This window comes from Hemiscyllium ocellatum, chromosome 44 (genome assembly GCF_020745735.1).
Source record: "Hemiscyllium ocellatum isolate sHemOce1 chromosome 44, sHemOce1.pat.X.cur, whole genome shotgun sequence".
NCBI lineage: Eukaryota > Metazoa > Chordata > Chondrichthyes > Orectolobiformes > Hemiscylliidae > Hemiscyllium > Hemiscyllium ocellatum.
Window position 1 is genome coordinate 5746124 of NC_083444.1, and position 27799 is coordinate 5773922.

The 27799-nt window shown below is 52.6% G+C and overlaps 1 protein-coding gene across 1 annotated transcript in view; it reads right to left on the reverse strand.

Moving 5' to 3' along the window:
• Positions 1–734: 734 nt before the first annotated feature.
• The window catches only part of LOC132835204 (galactose-3-O-sulfotransferase 2-like), a 36437-nt gene continuing 9372 nt past the window's right edge, over positions 735–27799 (reverse strand). Inside the window, exons 3-4 of the mRNA XM_060854569.1 lie at positions 5456–5720; positions 735–1583 (exon numbers count right to left, since the gene is read on the reverse strand). Coding sequence (XP_060710552.1) covers positions 735–1583; positions 5456–5720 — 1114 coding nt within the window. The remainder of the gene's footprint in view (positions 1584–5455; positions 5721–27799) is intronic.

Sequence of the window (27799 nt, forward strand, 5' to 3'; positions counted from 1 at the left end):
GTTTAGCTAAAAGGAGAGATTGGACAGACTGAGGTGGCTTTCCGCTGAGAGGCAGTTAGCTCAGTTTGTAAAAAGACCCCAGTGTGGAGCCCATGCATAGGCCAGCCGAGGGCTCCATCACCCTCAGTTCTTTAACAGGACAGTGGTCCGACTGGGACAAGTCCCAAAGTCACTCCTTGGAAAATAAAATCCACAACTGAGATTTACGGGAATTACGAGCAACGTAGACAGATCTAACTCTCCACCTTGGCAGAGGGAGCATTGTCCATCTTCATTGATCCATGTCGAGCGGCTGAGGGAATGTAAAGAGAAGACTGTTCACCCAGAGGATGATGGGAATCGGGAACCCACTGTCTGTAAACATTGGTGGCCATTCACAGGAGATTCACAAGATTGATTCTACAGATAAGGGGGTTGTCTAATTGAGGAGAGATTGAACAGTTTACTCGCTGGAATCGCATTTCAGAAGTATTTTGGCGTGCTTTTGTGATGAGAGGGGTTTTGGGGCCATCTGCTGGAAAGTGGGATGGGAACAGTTCAGTGGTTGGCGTAGACTCAATGGGGCAAAGGGCCTTTCTCTGTGCTGTAGGCCTCAATGAAGCCTCAAAGTGAGAATCCTTCCCACCCCAAGCCCTGGTGGTATTTTGTTAACAAGAAATGACTGGCGGGATTTTACGTGAATCGCCCTCCTACGTCCCTGTGTCCCTCTTTCTCAACAAGAGATTCCACCATCTCTAAGGGGCAGCGGCCATTTTGGGCACCATTTCCCTCCTACCCTCCCCCCCTTCCCCCCCATGCTTAGTGTCGGTGACCCTGGAGATGAGCTGCTTCCTCTGCAAGTAGGTGAGGTATTGTTTCTCAGGGAGTACCATTCGCTGACAGAGCTCCAGGTCATCATTGCTGAGGTTGACCTTCAGCACGTAGCCCTGGATCTTAGCCTTGCCGGAGCTGTGGGGCATGAAACCGGGGTCCCAGACCCGCCCGGGGAAGCTGCTTTTGAGACAGCGGGAGGCCAGGCGGTGGCTCAGGGCTTTCAGGCGGGCCACGTCGCTCTCCATCCTCTGGGCGCCGTAGCTGGAGATCCGCCGCCAGAGGGAGGCGTTGTAATGGCGGTAGAGTCTCCAGTCCAGGTGGTTCCAGGCCCGCAGCCTCTCCACTGAGCTGGCACTCAGAGGCAAGACCGAGTCATTGGAGCGGGTGTTCAGCTTGAAGTAGGCCACGTCCTCCAGGTCCCAGCACAGCGCCTCCTTGAGGAGGATCAGCGACTCGTCGAAATACTCAGCCACCAGCACCAGGTCAAAGATCCGGTCCAGCTGGGCCAGGACGGCGTCGACGTAACCGGGCACGTCCTCCATGTTGTTGTCGTGCCCGAAGTCGAACCACATGACGTTGCGGGCGTAGTGGTTGTTCGGCTCCAGGCCCCTGTAGTGGCGCTCGGGGAAGGCCACAAACTCATCCAGGCTCTTGGCATGACTGAAGGCCGGGGAGTGGAAGCGGTAATAGGCGAAGGAGGACTCAGCCAACCAGACAGGATCCCTGACGATGGAGAAGTAAAACGTATCGTTTGGCACCACCTTTTTCACCTGTGGGGGGTGGGGAGGGGGAAGAGAGAGCTACATGAGACAGCAAGGAAACAGGAAGTAGGCCCTCAAGCCTATCCCGCCATCCTGTCTTGACGTCATTCGCAGGATGCAGGTGCCGCTGGATAGGCCTGGCCCTTGTTGCTCCTCTCTCTCCCTAACTGCCCCTTTTCATGAGGGGGAAATGTCAGGATTGGAGAGGCCAAACTCTCAGAAACAGTTCAATGTGCACGTGCGATGCCAGGGCTGTGGGCCAAGTGCCAGAAAGTGGTGTGGGAACACCTTGGCGCTCGGCTCGGATTCAACGGGTCCTTCTCTGTCCTGTAGGCCGTGAAGCCTGGGACCGGTCGGAGGGCCGGCTGGAATCGGTCAGATTTGCCATGTGGGAGCCGGAGCAGAAAACACAGGCCATGTGACAATGATGGCTGCCTTCTCTGGACAGTTATCGTCCCCGAGGCGTGCGGCTCAAGGCTCTCCCGATGGAACGTGCCAATTCCTGACGTGGGATTTGAGCTCCAGCCTGGGCCTCCAGATTGGTCGCCTAGGGGACACCAATAACACACGCACGCGAGCAGGAAGTGCTGAAAATAAACACTCCTGTTAAAAATCCACTTCCCTTTCACAATGCCGAGAGTACTCTTTGAACCCTCTTTGATAGAAAGAGAGGCAAGAGAGAAGGGGGAGTGGCGTTTTTGATAAGGGATAGCATTACAGCTGTACATAGGGAGGATATTCCCGGAAATACACCCAGGGAAGGTATTTGGGTGGAACTGAGCATTAAGAAGGGGATGATCACCTTATTGGGATTGAATTACAGACCCCATAATAGTCAGAGGGAAATTGAGAAACAAATTTGTAAGGAGATCTCAGCTATCTGTAAGAATAATAGAATGGTTATGGTAGGGGATTTTAACTTTCCAAACATAGACTGGGACTGCCATAGTGTTAAAGGTTTAGATGGAGAGGAATTTGTTAAGTGTGTACAAGACAACTTTCTGATTCAGTATGTGGATGTACCTACTAGAGAAGGTGCAAAACTTGACCTACTCTTGGGAAATAAGGCAGGGCAGGTAACTGAGGTGTCAGTGGGGGGCACTTTGGGGCCAGCAACTATAATTCTATTAGTTATAGAATAGTGATGGAAAAGGATAGACCAGATCTAAAAGTTGAAGTTCTAAATTGGAGAAAGGCCAACTTTGACAGAATTAGGCAAGAACTTTCGAAAGCTGATTGGGGGCAGATGTTCGCAGGTAAAGGGACGGCTGGAAAATGGAAAGCCTTCAGGAGTGAGATAACAAGAATCCAGAGAAAGTATATTCCTGTCAGGGTGAAAGGGAAGGCTGGTAGGTATAGTGAATGCTGGGTGACTAAAGAAATTGAGGGTTTGGTTAAGAAAAAGAAGGAAGCATATGTCAGGTATAGACAGGATAGATCGAGTGAATCCTTAGAAGAGTATAAAGGCAGTAGGAGTATACTTAAGAGGGAAATCAGGAGGGCAAAACGGGGACATGAGATAGCTTTGGCAAATAGAATTAAGGAGAATCCAAAGGGTTTTTACAAACATATTAAGGACAAAAGGGTAACTAGGGAGAGAATAGGGCCCCTCAAAGATCAGCAAGGCAGCCTATGTGTGGAGCCGCAGTCTTTGGGGGAGATACTAAACGAGTATTTAGCATTAGTCTTGACTGTGGAAAAGGATATGGAAGATATAGACTGTAGGGAAATAGATGGTGACATCTTGCAAAATGTCCAGATTACAGAGGAGGAAGTGCTGGATGTCTTGAAACGGTTAAAGGTGGATAAATCCCCAGGACCTGATCAGGTGTACCCGAGAACTCTGTGGGAAGCCAGAGAAGTGATTGCTGGGCCTCTTGCTGAGATATTTGTGTCATCGATAGTCACAGGTGAGGGGACGGAAGACTGGAGGTTGGCTAACGTGGTGCCACTGTTTAAGAAGGGCGGTAAAGACAAGCCAGGGAACTATAGACCGGTGAGCCTGACCTCGGTGGTGGGCAAGTTGTTGGAGGGAATCCTGAGGGACAGGATGTACATGTATTTGGAAAGGCAAGGACTGATTAGGGATAGTCAACATGGCTTTGTGTGTGGGAAATCATGTCTCACAAACTTAATTGAGCTTTTTGAAGAAGTAAAAAAGATGACTGATGAGGGCAGAGTGGTAGATGTGATCTATATGGACTTCAGTAAGGCGTTCGACAAGGTTCCCCATGGGAGACTGATTAGCAAGGTTAGATCTCATGGAATACAGGGAGAACTAGCCATTTGGATATAGAACTGGCTCAAAGATAGAAGACAGAGGGTGGTGGTGGAGGGTTGTTTTTCAGACTGGAGGCCTGTGACCAGTGGAGTGCCACAAGGATCGGTGCTGGGTCCTCTACTTTCTGTCATTTACATAAATGATTTGGATGCGAGCATAGGAGGTACAGTTCGTAAGTTTGCAGATGACACCAAAATTGGAGGTGTAGTGGACAGCGAAGAGGGTTACCTCAGATTACAACAGGATCTGGACCAGATGGGCCAATGGGCTGACAAATGGCAGATGGAGTTTAATTCAGATAAATGTGAGGTGCTGTATTTTGGAAAGCAAATCTTAGCAGGACTTATACACTTAATGGTAAGGTCCTAGGGAGTGTTGCTGAACAAAGAGACCTTGGAGTGCAGGTTCATAGTTCCTTGAAAGTAGAGTCGCAGGTAGATAGGATAGTGAAGAAGGTGTTTGGTATGCTTTCCTTTATTGGTCAGAGTATTGAGTACAGGAGTTGGGAGGTCATGTTGCGGCTGTACAGGACATTGGTTAGGCCACTGTTGGAATATTGTGTGCAATTCTGGTCTCCTTCCTATCGGAAAGATATTGTGAAACTTGAAAGGGTTCAGAAAGGATTTACAAGGATGTTGCCAGGGTTGGAGGGTTTGAGCTACAGGGAGAGGCTGAACAGGCTGGGGCTGTTTTCCCTGGAACGTCGGAGACTGAGGCGTGATCTTATAGAGGTTTATAAAATCACGAGGGGCATGGATAGGGTAAACAGAGAAAGTCTTTTCCCTGGGGTCGGGGAGTCCAGAACTAGAGGGCATAGGTTTAGGGTGAGAGGGGAAAGATATAAAAGAGACCAAAGTGGCAACTTTTTCACACAGAGGGTGGTACGTGTATGGAATGAGCTGCCAGAGGAAGTGGTGGAGTCTGGTACAATTACAACATTTAAGAGGCATCTGGATGGGTAAATTTATTAGATTCCCTACAGTGTGGTAGAGGCCCTTCAGCCCAACCAGTCCACACCGGCCCTCTGAATGGTAACCCACCCAGACCCATTCCCCCTGACTAATGCACCTAACACTATGGAACAATTTAGCATGGCCAATCCACCCTAACCTGCACATCTTTGGACTCTGGGAGGAAACCGGAGCACCCGGAGGAAACCCACGCAGACATGGGGAGAACGTGCAAACTCCACACAGTCAGTCACCCGAGGCTGGGATCCTGGTGCTATGAGGCAGCAGCGCTAACCACTGAGCCACCGTGCCATCCTACACAAATAGGAAGGGATATGGGCCGGGTGCTGACAGGTGGAACTAGGTTGGGTTGGGATATCAGGTTGGCGTGGAGGGGTAGGGCCGAAGGGTCTGTCTCCGTGGTGAACACCTCTATGACTATGACCTGTTTCAACATTGGGGTCATCCCCGTGACCTTTGACAGTTACACAGGAAGCTCCGTTGTCCGTTCTCCCGAGAGGCAGAATTGTCAACTTGTCGGGGGTGGGGGAACTGAGACCTTACCCAGGAGGCCACACTCTCCTGGCTCGACCAGAGAATCTCTGGAAATGAGTCACCGGTGATGGTTAGAAGGTGAAAGGACTCACTACCTCCGGGTGGTAGAACCTCATGTGGTTGCACAGGATGTTGAACGTGCCGCGGTGGGTCTTGGTGAAGTGTTTGACGTATTCCGCCTTGAACCTTTGAGGGTAACCGAGGTGGTCGTAATAGGGCAGAGCGAAGGTGAGATTGTGGGCCTCACCGTACCGATACAGGATGTTCAGGATGGTACTGCTCGCCGTCTTGTGGGTCTTCAGGAACACCAGGTTCTGCTTCGGAACGCAGGGAGGCTCCAGCCGGATGTCCACGCTGCGCCTGAAAGGCCAGAGGGATTTGGTGACGGGAGGAACACATTCACCTCACACACTTGACGCTGTGAGAGGTCGCTAGGCGCTAGAGATCTGAGGTCAAGGACACGCTCTGGGAGGTCATGGAGGCACCCAGCACAGAAACAGGCCCTTCGGCCCAACTCCTCCATGCCGACCAAGTTTCCCAAACTAAACTAGTCCCCAGCCTGCCTGCGCTTGGCCCATATCCCTCCAAACCTTCCCTATCCATGTGTCTGTCCGAATGTCATGTAGACATAGAGACATACAGCACGAAAACAGACCCTTCGGCCCAACTCGTCCATGCTGACCAGATATCCTAACCTAATCTCGTCTCATTTGCCACTACTTGGCCCATATCCCTCTAAACCCCTCCTGGACCCATCCACATGCCTTTTGAATGCTGTAATTGTGTGGAGACATAGAGTTCGAGAGAGTGGTGCTGGAAAAGCGCAGCAGGTCAGGCAGCATCTGAGGAGCAGGAGAATCGACGTTTCAGGCATAAGCCCTTCATCAGGAATGAAGGCCTGATGAAGGGCTTATGACCGAAATGTCGATTCTCACGCTCCTCGGATGCTGACTGACCTGCTGAGTTTCTCCAGCACCACTCTCTCGACTCTGATCTCCAGCATCTGCAGCCCTCACTTTCTCCCACAGTCATAGAGCTGCCTTCTTAGGTATCCTCCTACAGCCTTTATACTCTTCTAAGGATTCACTCGATCTCTCCTGTCTATCCCTGACATATGCTTCCTTCTTTTTCTTAACTAACCCCTCAATTTCTTTAGTCACCCACCATTCTTTACACCTACCAGCCTTCCCTTTCACCCTGACAGGAATATACTGTCTCTGGACTCTCATTATCCCATTTCTGAAGGCTCCCCATTTTCCAGCCGTCCCTTTCCTGCTGTCCCCAATCAGCTTTTGAAAGTTCTTGCTTAATACCATCAAAATTGGCCTTTCTCCAATTTAGAACTTCAACTTTTAGATCTGTTCTATCCTTTTCCATCACTATTCTATAACTAATAGAATTATGGTCACTGGCCCCAAAGTGCTCCCACTGACACCTCAGTCACCTGCCCTGCCTTATTTCCCAAGAGTAGGTCAAGTTTTGTACCTTCTCTAGTAGGTACATCCACATACTGAATCAGAAAGTTGTCTTGTACACACTTAACAAATTCCTTCCCACTATGATAGTCCATCTCCCGTAGTTACACCAGCACCACTCCCCACCTCTTCCTCTGCTACATTGATGACTGTATCGGCACCACCTCGTGCTCCCATGAGGAGGTTGAACACTTCATCCATTTCACTAACACATTCCACCTGGACCATCTCTGACACCTCCCTCCCCTTCCTGGACCTCTCCATCTCCATCAACGACGACTGACTCAACACCGACCTTTTTTACAAAGCACCGACTCCCACAGCTACCTGGATTACACCTCTTCCCACCCTACCTCTGGCAAAAATGCCATCCCGTATTCCCAATTCCTCCGCCTCCGCCTTATTTGCTCCCAGGAGGACCAGTTCCACCACAGAACACACCAGATGGCCTCCTTCTTTAGAGACCGCAATTTCCCTTCCCACGTGGTTAAAGATGCCCTCCAACACATCTCGTTCACATCCCGCACCTCCACCCTCAGACCCCACCCCTCCAACCGTAACAAGGACAGAACACCCCTGGTGCTCACCTTCCACCCTACCAACCTCAGCATAAACCAAATCATCTGCTGACATTTCCGCCACCTCCAAACAGACCCCACCACCAGGGATGTACTTCCCTCCCCACCCCTTTCCACCCTCTGCAAAGACCGTTCCCTCCGTGACTACCTGGTCAGGTCCACGCCCCCCTACAACCCACCCTCCCATCCTGGCACCTTCCCCTGCCACCGCAGGAATTGCAAAACCTGCGCCCACACCTCCTCCCTCACCTCCATCCAAGGCCCTAAAGGAACCTTCCACATCCATCAAAGTTTTACCTGCACATCCACTAATATCATTTATTGTATCCGTTGCTCCCGATGCGGTCTCCTCTACACTGGGGAGACTGGACGCCTCCTAGCAGAGCGCTTTAGGGAACATCTCTGGGACACCCACACCAATCAACCACACCGCCCCGTGGCCCAACATTTCAACTCCCCCTCCCACTCTACCGAGGACATGGAGGTCCTGGGCCTCCTTCACCGCCGCTCCCTCACCACCAGACGCCTGGAGGAAGAACGCCTCATCTTCCGCCTCGGAACACTTCAACCCCAGGGCAAAAATGTGGACTTCAACAGCTTCCTCATTTCCCCTTCCCCCACCTCACCCTAATTCCAAACTTCCAGCTCAGCACCATCCCCATGACCTGTCCTACCTGCCAATCTCCCTTCCCACCTATCAGCTCCACCCTCCTCTCTGACCTATCACCCCCATCCCCTCCCCCATCCACCTATTGTACTCTTTGCCACCTTCTCCCCAGCCCCATCCCCCCTCCCATTTATCTCTCCACCCCTGAGGCTCCCAGCAACATTCCTGATGAAGGGCTCCTGCCCGAAACGTCGATTTTCCTGCTCCTCGGATGCTGCCTAACCTGCTGTGCTTTTCCAGCACCACACTAATCTAGACCATGGCAGTCCAAGTCTATGTTTGTAAAAATTTTAAAAACCCCCCGACCATAACTACCCTATTATTCTTACAGACAGCTGAGATCTCCTTACAAGTTTGTTACTCAGTTTCCCTCTGACTATTAGAACATCTATAACACAACTCCTATAAGGTGATCATCCCTTTCTTATTTCTCAGTTCCACCCAAATAACTTCCCTGGATGCATTTCTGGGAATATCCCCCCTCAGTACAGCTGTAATGCTATCCCTTATCAAAAACGCCACTCCCTCTCCTGTTACCTCCCCCTGTCCTTCCTGTAGCATTTGTATCCTGGAACATTAAGCTGCCAATCCTGTCCATCCCTGAACCATGTTTCTGTAATTGCCATGATATCCCAGTCCCATATTCCTAACCATGCCCTGAGTTAATCTGCCTTCCCTGTTAGGCCTGCAGTTTAATTTATCAGTCCTACCTTGTTCTCTGCTTTGTCCCTGCCTGCCCTGACTGACTCGCTCCTTTTCCCAACTGTACCAGTCTCAGATTGATTACTTTCCTCACTATCTCCCTGGGTCCCATCCACACACCCCCCCCGCCCCACATTACTAGTTTAAATCCTCCCGAGCAGCTCTAGTAAATTTCCCTGCCAGTATATTAGTCCCCTTCCAATTTAGGTGCAATCTGTCCTTCTTGTACAGGTCACTTCTACCCCAGAAGAGATTCCAATGATCCAAAAATGTGAATCCTTCCCCCATCCACCAGCTCCTCAGCCAAGCATTCATCTGCTCTATCCTCCTATTCTTACCCTCATCAGCTCTTGGCACCGGGAGTAATCCGTTGTAATTTCCTGCCTAACTCTCGATATTCTCCCGTTAGAATCTCACCCTTTCCCCTTCCTATGTCATTGGTTCCAATGTGTACAATGACCTCCTGCTGGCCCCTCTCCCCCTCTGGGAACATTCTGCACCCTCTCTGAGACATCCCTGGCACCAGGGAGGGAACACACCATTCTGAATTTTCACTGCTGGCCATAGAAATATCTGTCTGTACCTCAGACTAGAGAGTGCCCGAACACAATCGGTCCCTTGGAACCTGACATAGCCCTCATTGCATTACAGCCTGTCTCGATATCAGAAACTTGGCTGTTCATGCTACATTCCCCTGAGAATCCATCATCCCCTACATTTTCCAAAACAGCATACTTGTTTGAAATGGGGATAGCCACAGGAGATTCCTGCACTACCTACCTTTCCTACCTTTCCTGCAGTTATCCCATCTTCCTGACTGTATCTGTGGGTTTTCTCTCTTCCTATAACTGCCAGCTATCACATCCCCATTGCTCTTGTAAATTCCTCACTGCCTCTAACTGCCGCTCCGACCAATCCATGTGATCTGATAGGATTTGCAACCAAAGACATTTCTTGCAGACATAATCCTCAGTAACCTGTAAACTCTTCCTAAATTCCCACGTCCGACAAGAGCAAATCACTCGACTAATGGCCATCTTTGCTCCTTCACAATTCACAGACCCAGAAAATAACACCGTCTTACTGCTCTAAACAAACACTGCTCCAAGGGAACTTAGTACCTATGTTTTATATTTTTTAAATTTAATCAAGAGACAGATCTCAATAAAAATGTATCATCAAAAAAGAACTCCACTCTACTCACTATTATAGATTTCCAAAAAGTGACAGTAAGGTTCACTTAATAGTCAAGGCTTTTTCCCCAGGGTTGGGGAGTCCAAAACTAGAGGGGCACAGGTTTAAGGTGAGAGGGACAAGATTTAAAAGGGACCTAAGGGGCAACATTTTAACACAGAAGGTGTTACAATAAACTGTCTCCAAACTACTCATGATTTTACAAACCTCTATAAAGTCACTCCTCAGCCTCCTACCCTCCAGTGAAAAAGGTCCCGGCCTATCCAGGCTCTCTTTATAACCCAAAACCACCAGACCCGGTAACATCCCGGTAAATCTCTTCTGAACCCTCTCCAGTTTAATGATAACCTTCCTATAACAGGGCGAGCAGAACTGGACACAGTTCTCCAGAGGGGGCCGCACCAATGTCCTGCACAACCTCAACATGACGCCCCAACTCCAACACTCAAAACCCTGAGCGATGAAGGCAAGGCTGACAATGTCTTCTTACACCCTCCTGTCTGTGCGCATGCTACGTGTCTTCTTCCCCACCCTCTCTACCTCATCACCGCCCTCTCTACCACATCACCACCCTCTCTACCACATCACCATCCTCTCTACCACATCACCGCCCTCTCTACCACATCACCGCCCTCTCTACCTCATCACCGCCCTCTCTACCTCATCACCGCCCTCTCTACCTCATCACCGCCCTCTCTACCTCATCACCACCCTCTCTACCTCATCACCACCCTCTCTACCTCATCACCGCCCTCTCTACCTCATCACCGCCCTCTCTACCACATCACCGCCCTCTCTACCTCATCACCGCCCTCTCTACCACATCACCGCCCTCTCTACCTCATCACCGCCCTCTCTACCTCATCACCGCCCTCTCTACCTCATCACCGCCCTCTCTACCTCATCACCGCCCTCTCTACCTCATCACCGCCCTCTCTACCTCATCACCGCCCTCTCTACCTCATCACCACCCTCTCTACCTCATCACCGCCCTCTCTACCACATCACCGCCCTCTCTACCTCATCACCGCCCTCTCTACCTCATCACCGCCCTCTCTACCACATCACCGCCCTCTCTACCTCATCACCGCCCTCTCTACCTCATCACCGCCCTCTCTACCTCATCACCGCCCTCTCTACCTCATCACCGCCCTCTCTACCTCATCACCGCCCTCTCTACCTCATCACCGCCCTCTCTACCACATCACCGCCCTCTCTACCACATCACCGCCCTCTCTACCTCATCACCATCCTCTCTACCACATCACCACCCTCTCTACCTCATCACCGCCCTCTCTACCACATCACCACCCTCTCTACCACATCACCACCCTCTCTACCACATCACCGCCCTCTCTACCACATCACCACCCTCTCTACCACATCACCGCCCTCTCTACCACATCACCGCCCTCTCTACCACATCACCACCCTCTCTACCACATCACCGCCCTCTCTACCTCATCACCACCCTCTCTACCACATCACCACCCTCTCTACCACATCACCGCCCTCTCTACCACATCACCGCCCTCTCTACCACATCACCGCCCTCTCTACCACATCACCACCCTCTCTACCACATCACCGCCCTCTCTACCTCATCACCGCCCTCTCTACCACATCACCACCCTCTCTACCTCATCACCATCCTCTCTACCACATCACCGCCCTCTCTACCTCATCACCGCCCTCTCTACCACATCACCGCCCTCTCTACCTCATCACCGCCCTCTCTACCACATCACCGCCCTCTCTACCTCATCACCGCCCTCTCTACCTCATCACCACCCTCTCTACCTCATCACCGCCCTCTCTACCACATCACCATCCTCTCTACCTCATCACCGCCCTCTCTACCTCATCACCGCCCTCTCTACCACATCACCATCCTCTCTACCTCATCACCGCCCTCTCTACCACATCACCATCCTCTCTACCTCATCACCGCCCTCTCTACCTCATCACTGCCCTCTCTACCTCATCACCGCCCTCTCTACCTCATCACCGCCCTCTCTACCTCATCACCGCCCTCTCTACCTCATCACCGCCCTCTCTACCACATCACCGCCCTCTCTACCTCATCACCGCCCTCTCTACCTCATCACCGCCCTCTCTACCACATCACCGCCCTCTCTACCTCATCACCGCCCTCTCTACCTCATCACCGCCCTCTCTACCTCATCACCGCCCTCTCTACCACATCACCGCCCTCTCTACCACATCACCGCCCTCTCTACCTCATCACCACCCTCTCTACCTCATCACCGCCCTCTCTACCTCATCACCACCCTCTCTACCTCATCACCGCCCTCTCTACCACATCACCACCCTCTCTACCACATCACCGCCCTCTCTACCACATCACCACCCTCTCTACCTCATCACCGCCCTCTCTACCACATCACCGCCCTCTCTACCACATCACCGCCCTCTCTACCTCATCACCATCCTCTCTCCCTCATCACCACCCTCCCTACCACATCACCGCCCTCTCTACCTCATCACCACCCTCTCTACCACATCACCGCCCCCTCTACCACATCACCACCCTCTCTACCACATCACCGCCCTCTCTACCACATCACCGCCCTCTCTACCACATCACCGCCCTCTCTACCTCATCACCACCCTCTCTACCTCATCACCATCCTCTCTCCCTCATCACCACCCTCCCTACCACATCACCGCCCTCTCTACCTCATCACCGCCCCCTCTACCACATCACCACCCTCTCTACCACATCACCGCCCTCTCTACCTCATCACCGCCCTCCCTACCACATCACCGCCCTGTCTACCTCATCACCGCCCTCCCTACCACATCACCACCCTCTCTACCTCATCACCGCCCTCCCTACCACATCACCACCCTCTCTACCACATCACCGCCCTCTCTACCTCATCACCGCCCTCCCTACCACATCACCGCCCTGTCTACCTCATCACCGCCCTCTCTACCACATCACCGCCCTCTCTACCTCATCACCGCCCTCCCTACCACATCACCACCCTCTCTACCACATCACCGCCCTCTCTACCACATCACCACCCTCTCTACCACATCACCACCCTCTCTACCACATCACCACCCTCTCTACCTCATCACCGCCCTCTCTACCTCATCACCGCCCTCTCTACCTCATCACCGCCCTCTCTACCACATCACCGCCCTCTCTACCTCATCACCGCCCTCTCTACCTCATCACCGCCCTCTCTACCACATCACCGCCCTCTCTACCACATCACCGCCCTCTCTACCACATCACCGCCCTCTCTACCTCATCACCGCCCTCTCTACCACATCACCGCCCTCTCTACCACATCACCGCCCTCTCTACCTCATCACCGCCCTCTCTACCACATCACCGCCCTCTCTACCACATCACCGCCCTCTCTACCTCATCACCGCCCTCTCTACCACATCACCGCCCTCTCTAACTCATCACCGCCCTCTCTACCTCATCACCGCCCTCTCTACCTCATCACCGCCCTCTCTACCTCATCACCGCCCTCTCTACCACATCACCGCCCTCTCTACCACATCACCGCCCTCTCTACCTCATCACCGCCCTCTCTACCACATCACCGCCCTCTCTACCACATCACCGCCCTCTCTACCTCATCACCGCCCTCTCTACCACATCACCGCCCTCTCTACCACATCACCGCCCTCTCTACCACATCACCGCCCTCTCTACCTCATCACCGCCCTCTCTACCACATCACCGCCCTCTCTAACTCATCACCGCCCTCTCTACCACATCACCACCCTCTCTACCACATCACCGCCCTCTCTAACTCATCACCGCCCTCTCTACCACATCACCGCCCTCTCTACCACATCACCGCCCTCTCTACCTCATCACCGCCCTCTCTAACTCATCACCGCCCTCTCTACCACATCACCGCCCTCTCTACCACATCACCGCCCTCTCTACCTCATCACCACCCTCTCTACCTCATCACCACCCTCTCTACCACATCACCACCCTCTCTACCTCATCACCGCCCTCTCTACCACATCACCGCCCTCTCTACCTCATCACCACCCTCTCTACCACATCACCACCCTCTCTACCTCATCACCGCCCTCTCTACCTCATCACCGCCCTCTCTACCACATCACCGCCCTCTCTACCACATCACCGCCCTCTCTACCACATCACCGCCCTCTCTACCACATCACCGCCCTCTCTACCTCATCACCATCCTCTCTACCTCATCACCATCCTCTCTACCTCATCACCGCCCTCTCTACCTCATCACCACCCTCTCTACCACATCACCACCCTCTCTACCTCATCACCGCCCTCTCTACCACATCACCGCCCTCTCTACCTCATCACCACCCTCTCTACCTCATCACCGCCCTCTCTACCACATCACCGCCCTCTCTACCTCATCACCATCCTCTCTACCTCATCACCGCCCTCTCTACCACATCACCGCCCTCTCTACCACATCACCACCCTCTCTACCACATCACCGCCCTCTCTACCTCATCACCGCCCTCTCTACCACATCACCGCCCTCTCTACCTCATCACCATCCTCTCTACCACATCACCGCCCTCTCTACCACATCACCGCCCTCTCTACCACATCACCGCCCTCTCTACCACATCACCGCCCTCTCTACCACATCACCATCCTCTCTACCTCATCACCGCCCTCTCTACCTCATCACCATCCTCTCTACCACATCACCGCCCTCTCTACCACATCACCGCCCTCTCTACCACATCACCGCCCTCTCTACCACATCACCACCCTCTCTACCACATCACCGCCCTCTCTACCACATCACCGCCCTCTCTACCACATCACCGCCCTCTCTACCACATCACCGCCCTCTCTACCACATCACCGCCCTCTCTACCTCATCACCGCCCTCTCTACCACATCACCGCCCTCTCTACCACATCACCATCCTCTCTACCTCATCACCGCCCTCTCTACCACATCACCATCCTCTCTACCTCATCACCGCCCTCTCTACCACATCACCACCCTCTCTACCACATCACCGCCCTCTCTACCACATCACCGCCCTCTCTACCTCATCACCGCCCTCTCTACCTCATCACCGCCCCCTCTACCACATCACCGCCCCCTCTACCACATCACCGCCCTCTCTACCTCATCACCGCCCTCTCTACCACATCACCGCCCTCTCTACCACATCACCACCCTCTCTACCTCATCACCACCCTCTCTACCTCATCACCGCCCTCTCTACCACATCACCATCCTCTCTACCACATCACCATCCTCTCTACCTCATCACCACCCTCTCTACCACATCACCGCCCTCTCTACCACATCACCATCCTCTCTACCTCATCACCGCCCTCTCTACCACATCACCACCCTCTCTACCTCATCACCGCCCTCTCTACCACATCACCGCCCTCTCTACCACATCACCGCCCTCTCTACCACATCACCACCCTCTCTACCTCATCACCACCCTCTCTACCTCATCACCACCCTCTCTACCTCATCACCATCCTCTCTACCACATCACCACCCTCTCTACCACATCACCATCCTCTCTACCTCATCACCGCCCTCTCTACCACATCACCGCCCTCTCTACCACATCACCGCCCTCTCTACCACATCACCGCCCTCTCTACCACATCACCACCCCCTCTACCTCATCACCACCCTCTCTACCACATCACCGCCCTCTCTACCACATCACCATCCTCTCTACCACATCACCATCCTCTCTACCTCATCACCACCCTCTCTACCACATCACCGCCCTCTCTACCACATCACCATCCTCTCTACCTCATCACCGCCCTCTCTACCTCATCACCACCCTCTCTACCTCATCACCACCCTCTCTACCACATCACCACCCTCTCTACCACATCACCGCCCTCTCTACCACATCACCGCCCTCTCTACCACATCACCACCCTCTCTACCACATCACCACCCTCTCTACCACATCACCGCCCTCTCTACCACATCACCGCCCTCTCTACCTCATCACCACCCTCTCTACCACATCACCATCCTCTCTACCTCATCACCATCCTCTCTACCTCATCACCGCCCTCTCTACCTCATCACCATCCTCTCTACCTCATCACCGCCCTCTCTACCACATCACCACCCTCTGTACCACATCACCACCCTCTCTACCTCATCACCATCCTCTCTACCTCATCACCGCCCTCTCTACCTCATCACCGCCCTCTCTACCACATCACCACCCTCTCTACCTCATCACCACCCTCTCTACCACATCACCGCCCTCTCTACCACATCACCGCCCTCTCTACCACATCACCGCCCTCTCTACCACATCACCACCCTCTCTACCTCATCACCACCCTCTCTACCACATCACCACCCTCTCTACCTCATCACCACCCTCTCTACCACATCACCGCCCTCTCTACCACATCACCACCCTCTGTACCACATCACCACCCTCTCTACCTCATCACCATCCTCTCTACCTCATCACCGCCCTCTCTACCTCATCACCGCCCTCTCTACCACATCACCACCCTCTCTACCTCATCACCACCCTCTCTACCACATCACCGCCCTCTCTACCACATCACCGCCCTCTCTACCACATCACCGCCCTCTCTACCTCATCACCGCCCTCTCTACCTCATCACCACCCTCTCTACCACATCACCGCCCTCTCTACCACATCACCGCCCTCTCTACCTCATCACCGCCCTCTCTACCTCATCACCGCCCTCTCTACCTCATCACCACCCTCTCTACCACATCACCGCCCTCTCTACCACATCACCGCCCTCTCTACCTCATCACCGCCCTCTCTACCACATCACCGCCCTCTCTACCACATCACCACCCTCTCTACCACATCACCATCCTCTCTACCTCATCACCGCCCTCTCTACCACATCACCACCCTCTCTACCACATCACCGCCCTCTCTACCACATCACCGCCCTCTCTACCTCATCACCGCCCTCTCTACCACATCACCGCCCTCTCTACCACATCACCACCCTCTCTACCACATCACCGCCCTCTCTACCACATCACCATCCTCTCTACCTCATCACCGCCCTCTCTACCTCATCACCACCCTCTCTACCACATCACCGCCCTCTCTACCTCATCACCGCCCCCTCTACCACATCACCGCCCCCTCTACCACATCACCGCCCTCTCTACCACATCACCGCCCTCTCTACCACATCACCATCCTCTCTTCCTGAAACAGAATATAAATGTCTCTCATTGTAAACCACGTTTCATTTTTAATGTAAAATGAGTCTCACTTAGTAAGCTAATAAATCAGTCACAGACGCACACACACTCTCACACACAGACACACACACACACACGCACTCACACACACACACAGACACAGACGCACGTGCACACACACTCTCACACACAGACACACACACACACATGCACGCACACACACTCACACACACACAGAGGCACATGTGCTCACACACACACAGACACACACACACACACTCACACACACACAGACACACGTGCACACACTCTCACACACAGACACACACACACGCACTCACACACACGCGCACTCACACTCATACACACATGCACACTCTCTCATACACACACAGACACACACAGTCTCTCTCACACACTCACACACAGTCTCTCACACACACACAGACACTCTCGCACATACCCACACAAACTCTCTCATACACACACACAGACACACACACACTCTCTCTCTTGCACAGACACAGACACACACACATGCACACACTCTCTCTCACACACATGCGCGCATAATGATTACATATCGCTAGAGTGCAGGGAGGAAGCCTGGACAGTATACTCCAGTCTGGTGGGGGTGTGGGGGATTGGGGGAAGGGTGGGGTATGGGTGGGTGCGATAACACCCTGAAATTGTCCCTCGACCTACCTGTCGGTGATGGAATAGTAGACGTATCTCAGTGTGAAGCTGATGCTGGTTATCATGATGATGAACAGAGAGAGCTGGAACCCTTGGGTTCTACACCTGAAACCCTCCCTGGGAGGGCGGGAGAGAAAACACAGCTTAGCCATCTCTCACTCCAACATATTCTGACATTCCCGACCAGTTCAAACACGGGACTGGCGAAGGGGTCGCGGCGGTATCGATCACCCAGTTAGTGTTCCACTGCCGAGAGATCGTGGGATCTTCCTGTGCGCAGTGTGCCGAGCTGTGAGAACGAGGAAATGGTGGGGTGGTGGGGGGGAAGGCTGAGTAGCTAGATGTCACTGGAATGAGAAACGTCTCATTCGAATAAGATTCTGAAGGATTGTATTTCGCAACCATCTGGACACCATGCAAGAATGCCAAGTTTCCAACACTCACCACAATTTAACTGAGAGAAAGGGGGCACTGATTTCTCGGTCAGTGTGCTCAGGCCACACCGGCGGGAGGTTTGGGCGATGAGAGGTTAAAGGGAATCGGAAATAAGGTGAGAACCAACAAGGGAGAGGTTTAGTTTTCCAAGTGGGCGAGTTGGAAGGGGGCCAGGGATGGATTCAATTTTCAAAAGAGGGCGCGGAAAGCGAGTTGAGAAATTATTTTGAGGAAATTATTTGCAAGGGAGTGGGGGAAGAGGAGAGTGAATGAACTGATTGGACAGGTCAAGTCAAAAGAGACAGAATGGCCTCCTGTCTCATTGTAAAAATTCAGCAGTTTGACGATATAATCGCGATTCACGCAGTCAGACAAGGCAACCTTTCTGAAAGCTAGCATTGTACCCTCCAGGTAAAAACAAAGAGACTGCCTATTTCCTTAAACCTCCTCAGTCTCTCTGCCCGAGCCTCATTTATCACAAACAAGCCATTATCTCGCTTAATTCACCTGGCCATTTTCCTCCTTCCTGTTAATTCATCTCACTGGCTCCTCGAAAGCTTCCCAATCTTGTCAATGCAGGGAAATAGGTGCCTGCTGGAGGCTTCAAGCAGCGACCCTTGGACAGTCTATGTCAGGTACAGCAGCAGTTACAAACCTCTGAGCAAGCCGCTCCCTAAAAAGGGGGCTAGACAAAGGCAGCTTTGAGGGGACAAACAGAGAGATTTCCTTTTTGACTCAGACTTTTGCAATCGAGGGCTGCTCAGCGAACGCACCGTGAAAGTGTTTGACCCACTGCCAATTCAGGAGCAAAATAATACTCTCGCCATCCCAGGGAGTGGCTGGGCTTCTTAAATAGGCCATGCCTTTGAAACTGGATCAGCGATAGCTTCCTGACAAAGTCTGCTTCCCCAGCCACTGAAGAAATAAGCAGCCGATCGTGGTGGGGGGAAGCAGGGAGTTGGAGTCCACCTCCATAAGCCAAGTTGTTGAAACAGTGACTGTTTTTCATTTACTTGCTCATGGGATGTAGGTGTCTCTGCCTGGCCCAGTGTTTATTGTCCTGAGAGCAGTTCAGAGTCAACCACATTACCTGTGGACCTGGAATCATGTGTAGGTCAGACCATTCCTGATGAAGGGCTCCTACCCGAAACGTCGATTCTCCTGCTCCTCGGATGCTGCCTGACCTGCTGCGCTTTTCCAGCACCACTCTAATCTAGACTCTGATTTCTAGCATCTCTTGCTCCCACAGGTCAGGCCTAGTAAGGATGGCAGATTCCCTTCCCCAAAGGGACATTAGTGAACCAGATGGGTTTTCTTCCCCCCCCGCACTGTCATTAGACTCTTAATTTCAGATTTCCTTTAATTGAAATCATTTGGCGTGGTGGGATTTGAACCCAGAACATTAATGATCCAGATTCAATTCAATCCAGAGAAGGGGAGCCCTTCAGGGTTACTTCAGACGGTGACGGGAATTGAACTCACGCGGTTGGTGTCACAATCCAGCCTTCCAGCCAACCAAGCCTTGGAGCACAGCAGAGTTCTCAGGCGCACGCCACACCAATAACCTAAAATAGAGAACTCGCAAATGATTTTAAGGTGGTTCATTAAGCTTATTGAGAAGTTGTGGTACTGATGTGAAGCATAAGTTAAATAAACTGTAAAAAAAACCCCATCTAGGCCTCTTCTTGCCCACACTCCCCTCCACTTTCCTTCCCCTTCCCCAGTCTTCCCCCAATTACTTTCAACATCCCCGTTCTCCCTCCATTTTATTTTCCGTCTTTGCTGGTCTCCTCCCACCTGAAGGGGGCACTAACTGCAAGCAGATTTCATTTGCCGGGCGGAGGGGGTGTGTCCTATGACAGTCTCTGTGTTTCTAGCCAATGAGGAGAGGACAAATGTGGCAGATGGTCCTGTCCCCTCCTTGGCCATCATCTTTTTGTGTTCCCCTTTGCTGAGGGTCATTTCTTACGGAGTTTCCACAGCCATGAAGGAGGCCATTCAGGGCATTGTGCTGGTTCTATCCCCTCACGCCAATCTCCGGCCTTTACAACCCCCAGCCCCCATACCCCTGCACAGCACTTCCCTCCCAATAATCCTCAAATGCCTCAGTCGAACCTTGGCCACTTTTCCTGAAATCCCTACAGTGTGAAAGCAGGCCGCTCAGCCTGTCGAGTCTGCACCGACCATCTGAAGGGCATCCCACCCAGACTCATTCCCCCACCCTATCCCCGTAACCCTGCATTTCCCATGGCTAACCCACCCTAACCTGCACATCCCTGGGCACTATGGGACAATTTAACACGGCCAATCCACCCTGACCTGCACATCTTTGGACAGTGGGAGGAAACCGGAGCACCCAGGGGAAACCCACACAGACACGGGGAGAATGTGCAAACTCCACACAGACAGTCACCTGAGGGTGGGATCGAACCCAGGTCCCTGGCGCTGGGAGGCAGCAGCGCTAACCACTGTGCCACCGTGCCGCCCCCACAAAGCCACTTGCTCAAATAAATCGCAGGAAGGAAGAGCATTGGGGAGATATAGTGATGGCATGGGTCACAAGTCTGAGCTACGTTATGTTCAGCGTTAGCTAACAGGAGGTGAAGATAGCAAAATGCAACAACAAAACACAGATGCTGGAATTCAAAGTCAGCAGGGAGGAGGCTGGGGGAGCACAGCAAGGCAGGCAGCATCAGGAGGGAGAGGCAGGAGGCTGGGGGAACACAGCCAGGCAGGCAGCGTCAGGAGGGAGAGGCAGGAAGCTGGGGGAACACAGCCAGGCAGGCAGCATCAGGAGGGACAGGCAGGAGGCTGGGGGAACACAGCAAGGCAGGCAGCGTCAGGAGGGACAGGCAGGAGGCTGGGGGAACACAGCAAGGCAGGCAGCATCAGGAGGGACAGGCAGGAGGCTGGGGGAGCACAGCCAGGCAGGCAGCATCAGGAGGGACAGGCAGGAGGCTGGGGGAACACAGCAAGGCAGGCAGCATCAGGAGGGACAGGCAGGAGGCTGGGGGAACACAGCAAGGCAGGCAGCGTCAGGAGGGACAGGCAGGAGGCTGGGGGAACACAGCCAGGCAGGCAGCATCAGGAGGGAGAGGCAGGAGGCTGGGGGAACACAGCAAGGCAGGCAGCATCAGGAGGGAGAGGCAGGAGGCTGGGGGAACACAGCAAGGCAGGCAGCATCAGGAGGGACAGGCAGGAGGCTGGGGGAACACAGCAAGGCAGGCAGTATCAGGAGGGAGAGGCAGGAGGCTGTGGGAACACAGCAAGGCAGGCAGCATCAGGAGGGACAGGCAGGAGGCTGGGGGAACACAGCAAGGCAGGCAGCATCAGGAGGGACAGGCAGGAGGCTGGGGAACACAGCAAGGCAGGCAGCAACAGGAGGGGCTGGCAGGAGGCTGGGGGAACACAGCCAGGCAGGCAGCATCAGGAGGGACAGGCAGGAGGCTGGGGGAACACAGCAAGGCAGGCAGCATCAGGAGGGACAGGCAGGAGGCTGTGGGAACACAGCAAGGCAGGCAGTATCAGGAGGGACAGGCAGGAGGCTGGAGGAACACAGCAAGGCAGGCAGCATCAGGAGGGACTGGCAGGAAGCTGGGGGAACACAGCAAGGCAGGCAGCATCAGGAGGGACAGGCAGGAGGCTGGGGGAACACAGCAAGGCAGGCAGCATCAGGAGGGAGAGGCAGGAGGCTGGGGGAACACAGCAAGGCAGGCAGCATCAGGAGGGACAGGCAGGAGGCTGGGGGAACACAGCAAGGCAGGCAGTATCAGGAGGGAGAGGCAGGAGGCTGTGGGAACACAGCAAGGCAGGCAGCATCAGGAGGGACAGGCAGGAGGCTGGGGGAACACAGCAAGGCAGGCAGCATCAGGAGGGACAGGCAGGAGGCTGGGGAACACAGCAAGGCAGGCAGCAACAGGAGGGGCTGGCAGGAGGCTGGGGGAACACAGCAAGGCAGGCAGCATCAGGAGGGACAGGCAGGAGGCTGGGGGAACACAGCAAGGCAGGCAGCATCAGGAGGGACAGGCAGGAGGCTGGGGGAACACAACAAGGCAGGCAGCATCAGGAGGGGCTGGCAGGAGGCTGGGGGAACACAGCCAGGCAGGCAGCATCAGGAGGGACAGGCAGGAGGCTGAGGAACACAGCAAGGCAGGCAGCATCAGGAGGGAGAGGCAGGAGGCTGGGGGAACACAGCCAGGCAGGCAGCATCAGGAGGGACAGGCAGGAGGCTGGGGAACACAGCCAGGCAGGCAGCATCAGGAGGGACAGGCAGGAGGCTGGGGGAACACAGCAAGGCAGGCAGCATCAGGAGGGACTGGCAGGAGGCTGGGGGAACACAGCAAGGCAGGTAGCATCAGGAGGTGGGGAAGTCAACGTTTCGGGTGTGACCAGATAGCAAGACAGTGGATGCCCACTCGGGTAATTTATTCTGAAGAAGGCTGTTGAGTTCCATAATTAATAAATACCCCAGAATGACCTAAGTCCCAGTGACCGCCGTCTCGGCATGACCAGAGAGAGAGCACCGAGAAAAATTCCAAAACCATTTCATCCCATTCAGCAAACGCTTGGCTTCTAAAACCGAATGGGGACAGCCATCCTGAGCTGACCTGTTCAGTTCCATGTTGCAAAGGGAGACTGAGCAGGGCAGAGAGCAAGGAACAAAACATTCGGTTTCTCAAAGAAACGTCCCTTCTTGGTCACAGAAACAGTGGAATGCCCCCAGCTCAGGATCTCTGCTGCTCTATGTGAGACCACCCCAATTACCACCAGAGTCTGGAGTGTGTGTAGGTGAGTGTGTGCGTGTGTTTGTGCATGTGTGTGTGTGTGTGAGAGTGGGTGTATGAGTGTGCGTATGAGAGTGTGCATGTGTGTATGTGTGAGTGAGAGTGTGTATGTGTGTGTGAGAGTGTGTATATGTGTGTGTGAGAGTGTGTATATGTGTGTGTGCAAGTGTGCGTGTATGTGTGTGTGAGTGTGTGTGTGTGTGTGAGAAAGTGTGTGTTTTTGTGAGTGTGTGTTTTTGTGAGAGTGTGTGTATATGAGAGAGAGTGTGTCTGTGAGTGAGACAACCGTGTGTGTGCGTGTGTGAGAATGTGTGTGAGAAAGTGCATGTGTGAAACAGCGCATGTGTGTACTTGTGTGAGAGAGTGTGTGTGAGTGAGACAGCACGCGTGCGCATGTGAGAGTGTGTGTAAATGAGACTGTGCGTGCGTGTGTGCGCGTCTGAGAGTGAGTGTGTGTGTGAGACAGCGCATGTGTGTGTGTGTGCATGTGATAGAGAGAGACTGTGTGTGAGACAGCATGCGTGTGTGTGTGTGAGACAGCACGTGTGTGTGTGTGAGTGAGGCAACGCATGTGCGCACATGCATGTGTGAGAGAGAGTGTGAGTGAGACAGTATGTGTGAGCATGTGTAAGTGTGCATGTTTAAGTGTGGGTGAGTCCGTGTGTGAGTGAGACAGCGCACGTGTGTGTGTGTGTGTGTGTGTGTGCATGTATAAGTGTGGGTAGAGAGAGAGTGTGTGTCCCTGCTGAACTGGGTGTTATTTAATTACATTTTGTCAGAGTTTGCTGTGTATAAATTGGCTGTTACATTTCCAGAGAAGTGATTACCTTTTACAAACCCCCCTCGGGTTGAGCCGTTTAGCACGCTACAGAAATGCAAGTTGCCATTTCCCAGGGACAATCAAAGTGAAGGAAACTGCTTGGTGGTGAGGTCAGATTTCAATCTGCCAATCTATCCCTTCATTCAGTGCTGATAGAGCCATGGGGTAACCACAAGGAGGAGAATAGCTCTTTCTCTCTCTGGTACTGAATTACATCGAAATAAATTCAAGTCATTTCCACCCTGCTCTTGGCACAGCTGCCTCTGAAGTAAAGGCACACCCTGACTTCACAGGGCAACAGTATTAGATTCCTGACTGACTAAATCCTGGAGCAGTGAGTGTGGTTCAATATCATTTACCTGGACTGAGTCCATGGAGAGGAAGGAAATCAGCAACCCCTCCGCACAGACTAAGAGAAACCTCTTTTCAATTAGCAGTACTTAACGTGATTGATTAGGCACAGGGGGACACGGATTTTAACAGTAACGCTGCCATAGAGATGTACAGCACGGAAACAGACCCTTCGGCCCAACCCGTCCATGCCGACCAGATATCCCAACCCAATCTAGTCCCACCTGCCAGCACCCGGCCCCTATCCCCCCAAACCCTTCCTATTCATACACCCATCCAAATGCCTCTTAAATGCTGTAATTGTACCAGCCTCCACCACTTCCTCATTCCATACACATACCACCCTCTGTGTGAAAACGTTGCCCCTTAGATCCCTTTCATATCTTTCCCCTCTCACCCTAAACCTATGCCCCTCTAGTTCTGGACTCCCCCACCCCAGGGAAAAAGACCTTGCCTATTTATCCTATCCATGCCCCTCATGATTTTATAAACCTCAGCCTCCGACGCTCCAGGGAAAACAGCCCCAGCCTGTTCAGCCTCTCCCTGTAGCTCAAACCCTGCAACCCTGGCAACATCCTTGTAAATCTTTTCTGAACCCTTTCAAGTTTCACAACATCTTTCTGATTGGAAGGAGACCAGAATTGAACGCAGTGTTCCAACAGTGGCCTAACCAATGACTTTGGAACCAATCTGAAGTCCATCTAACCTACACTATTCCATTTCATCTTCATATTTATCCAATGAACATTTAAATGCCCTTAAAGTTGGTGAGTCTACTGTTGAAGGCAGGGCATCTCTGAGTAAAGAAACTCCCTCTGACATCTGTCCTACATCTATCACCCCTCAATTTAAAGCTATGTCCCCTCATGCTTATCATCACCATCACCAAATAAAAGCAACTCTTATTTTTTCACAACTTAGAACATAGAACATAGAAAAATACAGCACAGTACAGGCCCTTCGGCCCTCGATGTTGTGCCGACCCAAGCCCACCTAACCTACACTAGCCCACTCTCCTCCATATGCCTATCCAATGCCCGTTTAAATGCCCATAAAGAGGGAGAGTCCACCACTGCTACTGGCAGGGCATTCCATGAACTCACGACTCGCTTAGTAAAGAATCTACCCCTAACATCGGTCCTATGCCTACCACCCCTTAATTTAAAGCTATGCCCCCTCGTAATAGCTGACTCCATACATGGAAAAAGGTTCTCATGGTCAACCCTATCTAAACCCCTAATCATCTTGTACACCTCTATCAAGTCACCCCTAAACCTTCTTTTCTCCAATGAAAACAGCCCCAAGTGCCTTAGCCTTTCCTCATACGATCTTCCTACCATACCAGGCAACATCCTGGTAAACCTCCTCTGCACCCGTTCTGGTGCCTCCACATCCTCCTATAGTATGGCGACCAAAACTGCACACAATACTCCAGATGCGGCCGCACCAGAGTCTTATACAACTGCAACTTCAATCAGCAATCATCAAAATTTTCTTTTCGTCTCGAAGCAGGTTATATTTCCACTTCTGTGTGGTACAGTGACCCACAACGATTCTCTTCAGCAGTAAATCAGCACCGCGGTGTGTCCATGATTCAGTTCTGGGGTATGACAGTTGCTAAGCGCACACAAGGAGGCAAGGTCATAAAAGAGAGCAGAGGCTTCGGACAAATCCTATGCGCTGCATTTTGGAATGGCTAATAGGGCAGGACTTACACACTCAATAGTCAGGCTTGGTGAACAGAGAGACCTTGGAGTACCTTCTGAGAACAATCGAAAAGTGTGGGGCTGGAGAAGCCCAGGGGAGTCAATGTTTCGGGCATAAGCTCTTCATTAAGAATGTTTCTCCTGGTTCTGAGGAATAGTCACTCAACCTGAAACTTTAACGCTGATTTCTCTCCAGACCTGCTGAGCTTTTCCAGCAACTGCTGTTTTTGACCGTGGAGTGCAGGTTCATAGCTCCTTGAAAGTGGGGTCGCAGGTAGATAGGATAGTGAAGAAGGTGTTTGGTATGCTTTCCTTTATTGGTCAGAGTATTGAGTACGGGGGTTGGGAGGTCATGTTGCGGCTGTACAGGACATTGGTTAGGCCACTGTTGGAATATTGCGTGCAATTCTGGTCTCCTTCCTATCGGAAAGATGTTGTGAAACTTGAAAGGGTTCAGAAAAGATTTACAAGGATGTAGCCAGGGTTGGAGGGTTTGAGCTACAGGGAGAGGCTGAACAGGCTGGGGCTGTTTTCCCTGGAGTGTCGGAGGCTGAGGGGTGACCTTATAGAGGTTTATAAAATCATGAGGGGCATGGATAGGGTAAATAGGCAAAGTCTTTTCCCTGGGGTGGGGGAGTCCAGAACTAGAGGGCATAGGTTTAAGGTGAGAGAGGAAAGATATAAAAGGGAGAGGCTGAACAGGCTGGGGCTGTTTACCCTGGAGCGTCGGAGGCTGAGGGGTGACCTTATAGAGGTTTACAAAATCATGAGGGGCATGAATAGGATAAATAGGCAAGATCTTTTTACCAGTGTAGTGGAGTCCAAAATTAGATGAGCATAGTTTAAGGGTGAGAGGGGAAAGATAGAAAAGGGACCTAAAAGGGCAACGTTTTCACACAGAGGGTGGTACGTGTCTGGAATGAGCTGCCAGAGGAAGTGGTGGAGGCTGGTACAATGACAACATTTAAAAGGCACCTGGATGGGTATATGAATAGGAAGGGTTTGGAGGGATAGGGGCCAAGTGCTGGCAGGTGGGAGTCAATCAATTTACAATATCTGGTCGGCATAGACGAGTTGGGCCGAAGGGTCTGTTTCCGTGGTGTTTGACTCTATGACTGAGTCACGAACGTTGAAATCACTTGGATGTTGTAATGTCTGCTCTGTGGCTTGCAACGTGTTTTACCATTTAAATAAACTACCTTATAGAGTTAACCAACCCCCTCGTTGGACCATTACTATTGACACGATAGCCACCCCCCTGCAACTTCCCCTCGCCACACTGACTCGGTAATATATCGCTGTTCCTTTAGTGTCGCTGGCCCGGAACACTGGAGCTCCCTCTCTAACAGCGCTGTGTCCGGGTGGGTGGGCTTTAGTGACTTCAGGGTTTTACTTGGCCAGTGTACCCAGCATCCCTTGCGGTTCGGCCTGGTGTGAGCGTCCCTCCACACCACACGGGACTGCAGCGGGTCAATGAGGCAGCTCGCCCCCACCTTCTCAAGGGGGCAATTAGGGGCTGGGCGATAAATGCTGGGCCGAGCCCACATCCCTGAAAAAAGATTAGCAAAAACGGGTTCCATTTAGAGAGCTACAACATGGCGGCACAGTGGTTAGCACTGCTGCCTCACAGCGCCAGAGACCGGGGTTCAATTCCCCCCTCAGGCGACTGACTGTGTGGAGTTTGCACGTTGTCTGCGTGGGTTTGCTCCGGTTTCCTCCCACAGTCCAAAGATGTGCGGGTCAGGTGAATTGGCCGTGCTAAATTGCCCGTAGTGTTAGGTAAGGGGTAAATGTAGGGGGTATGGGTGGGTTGTG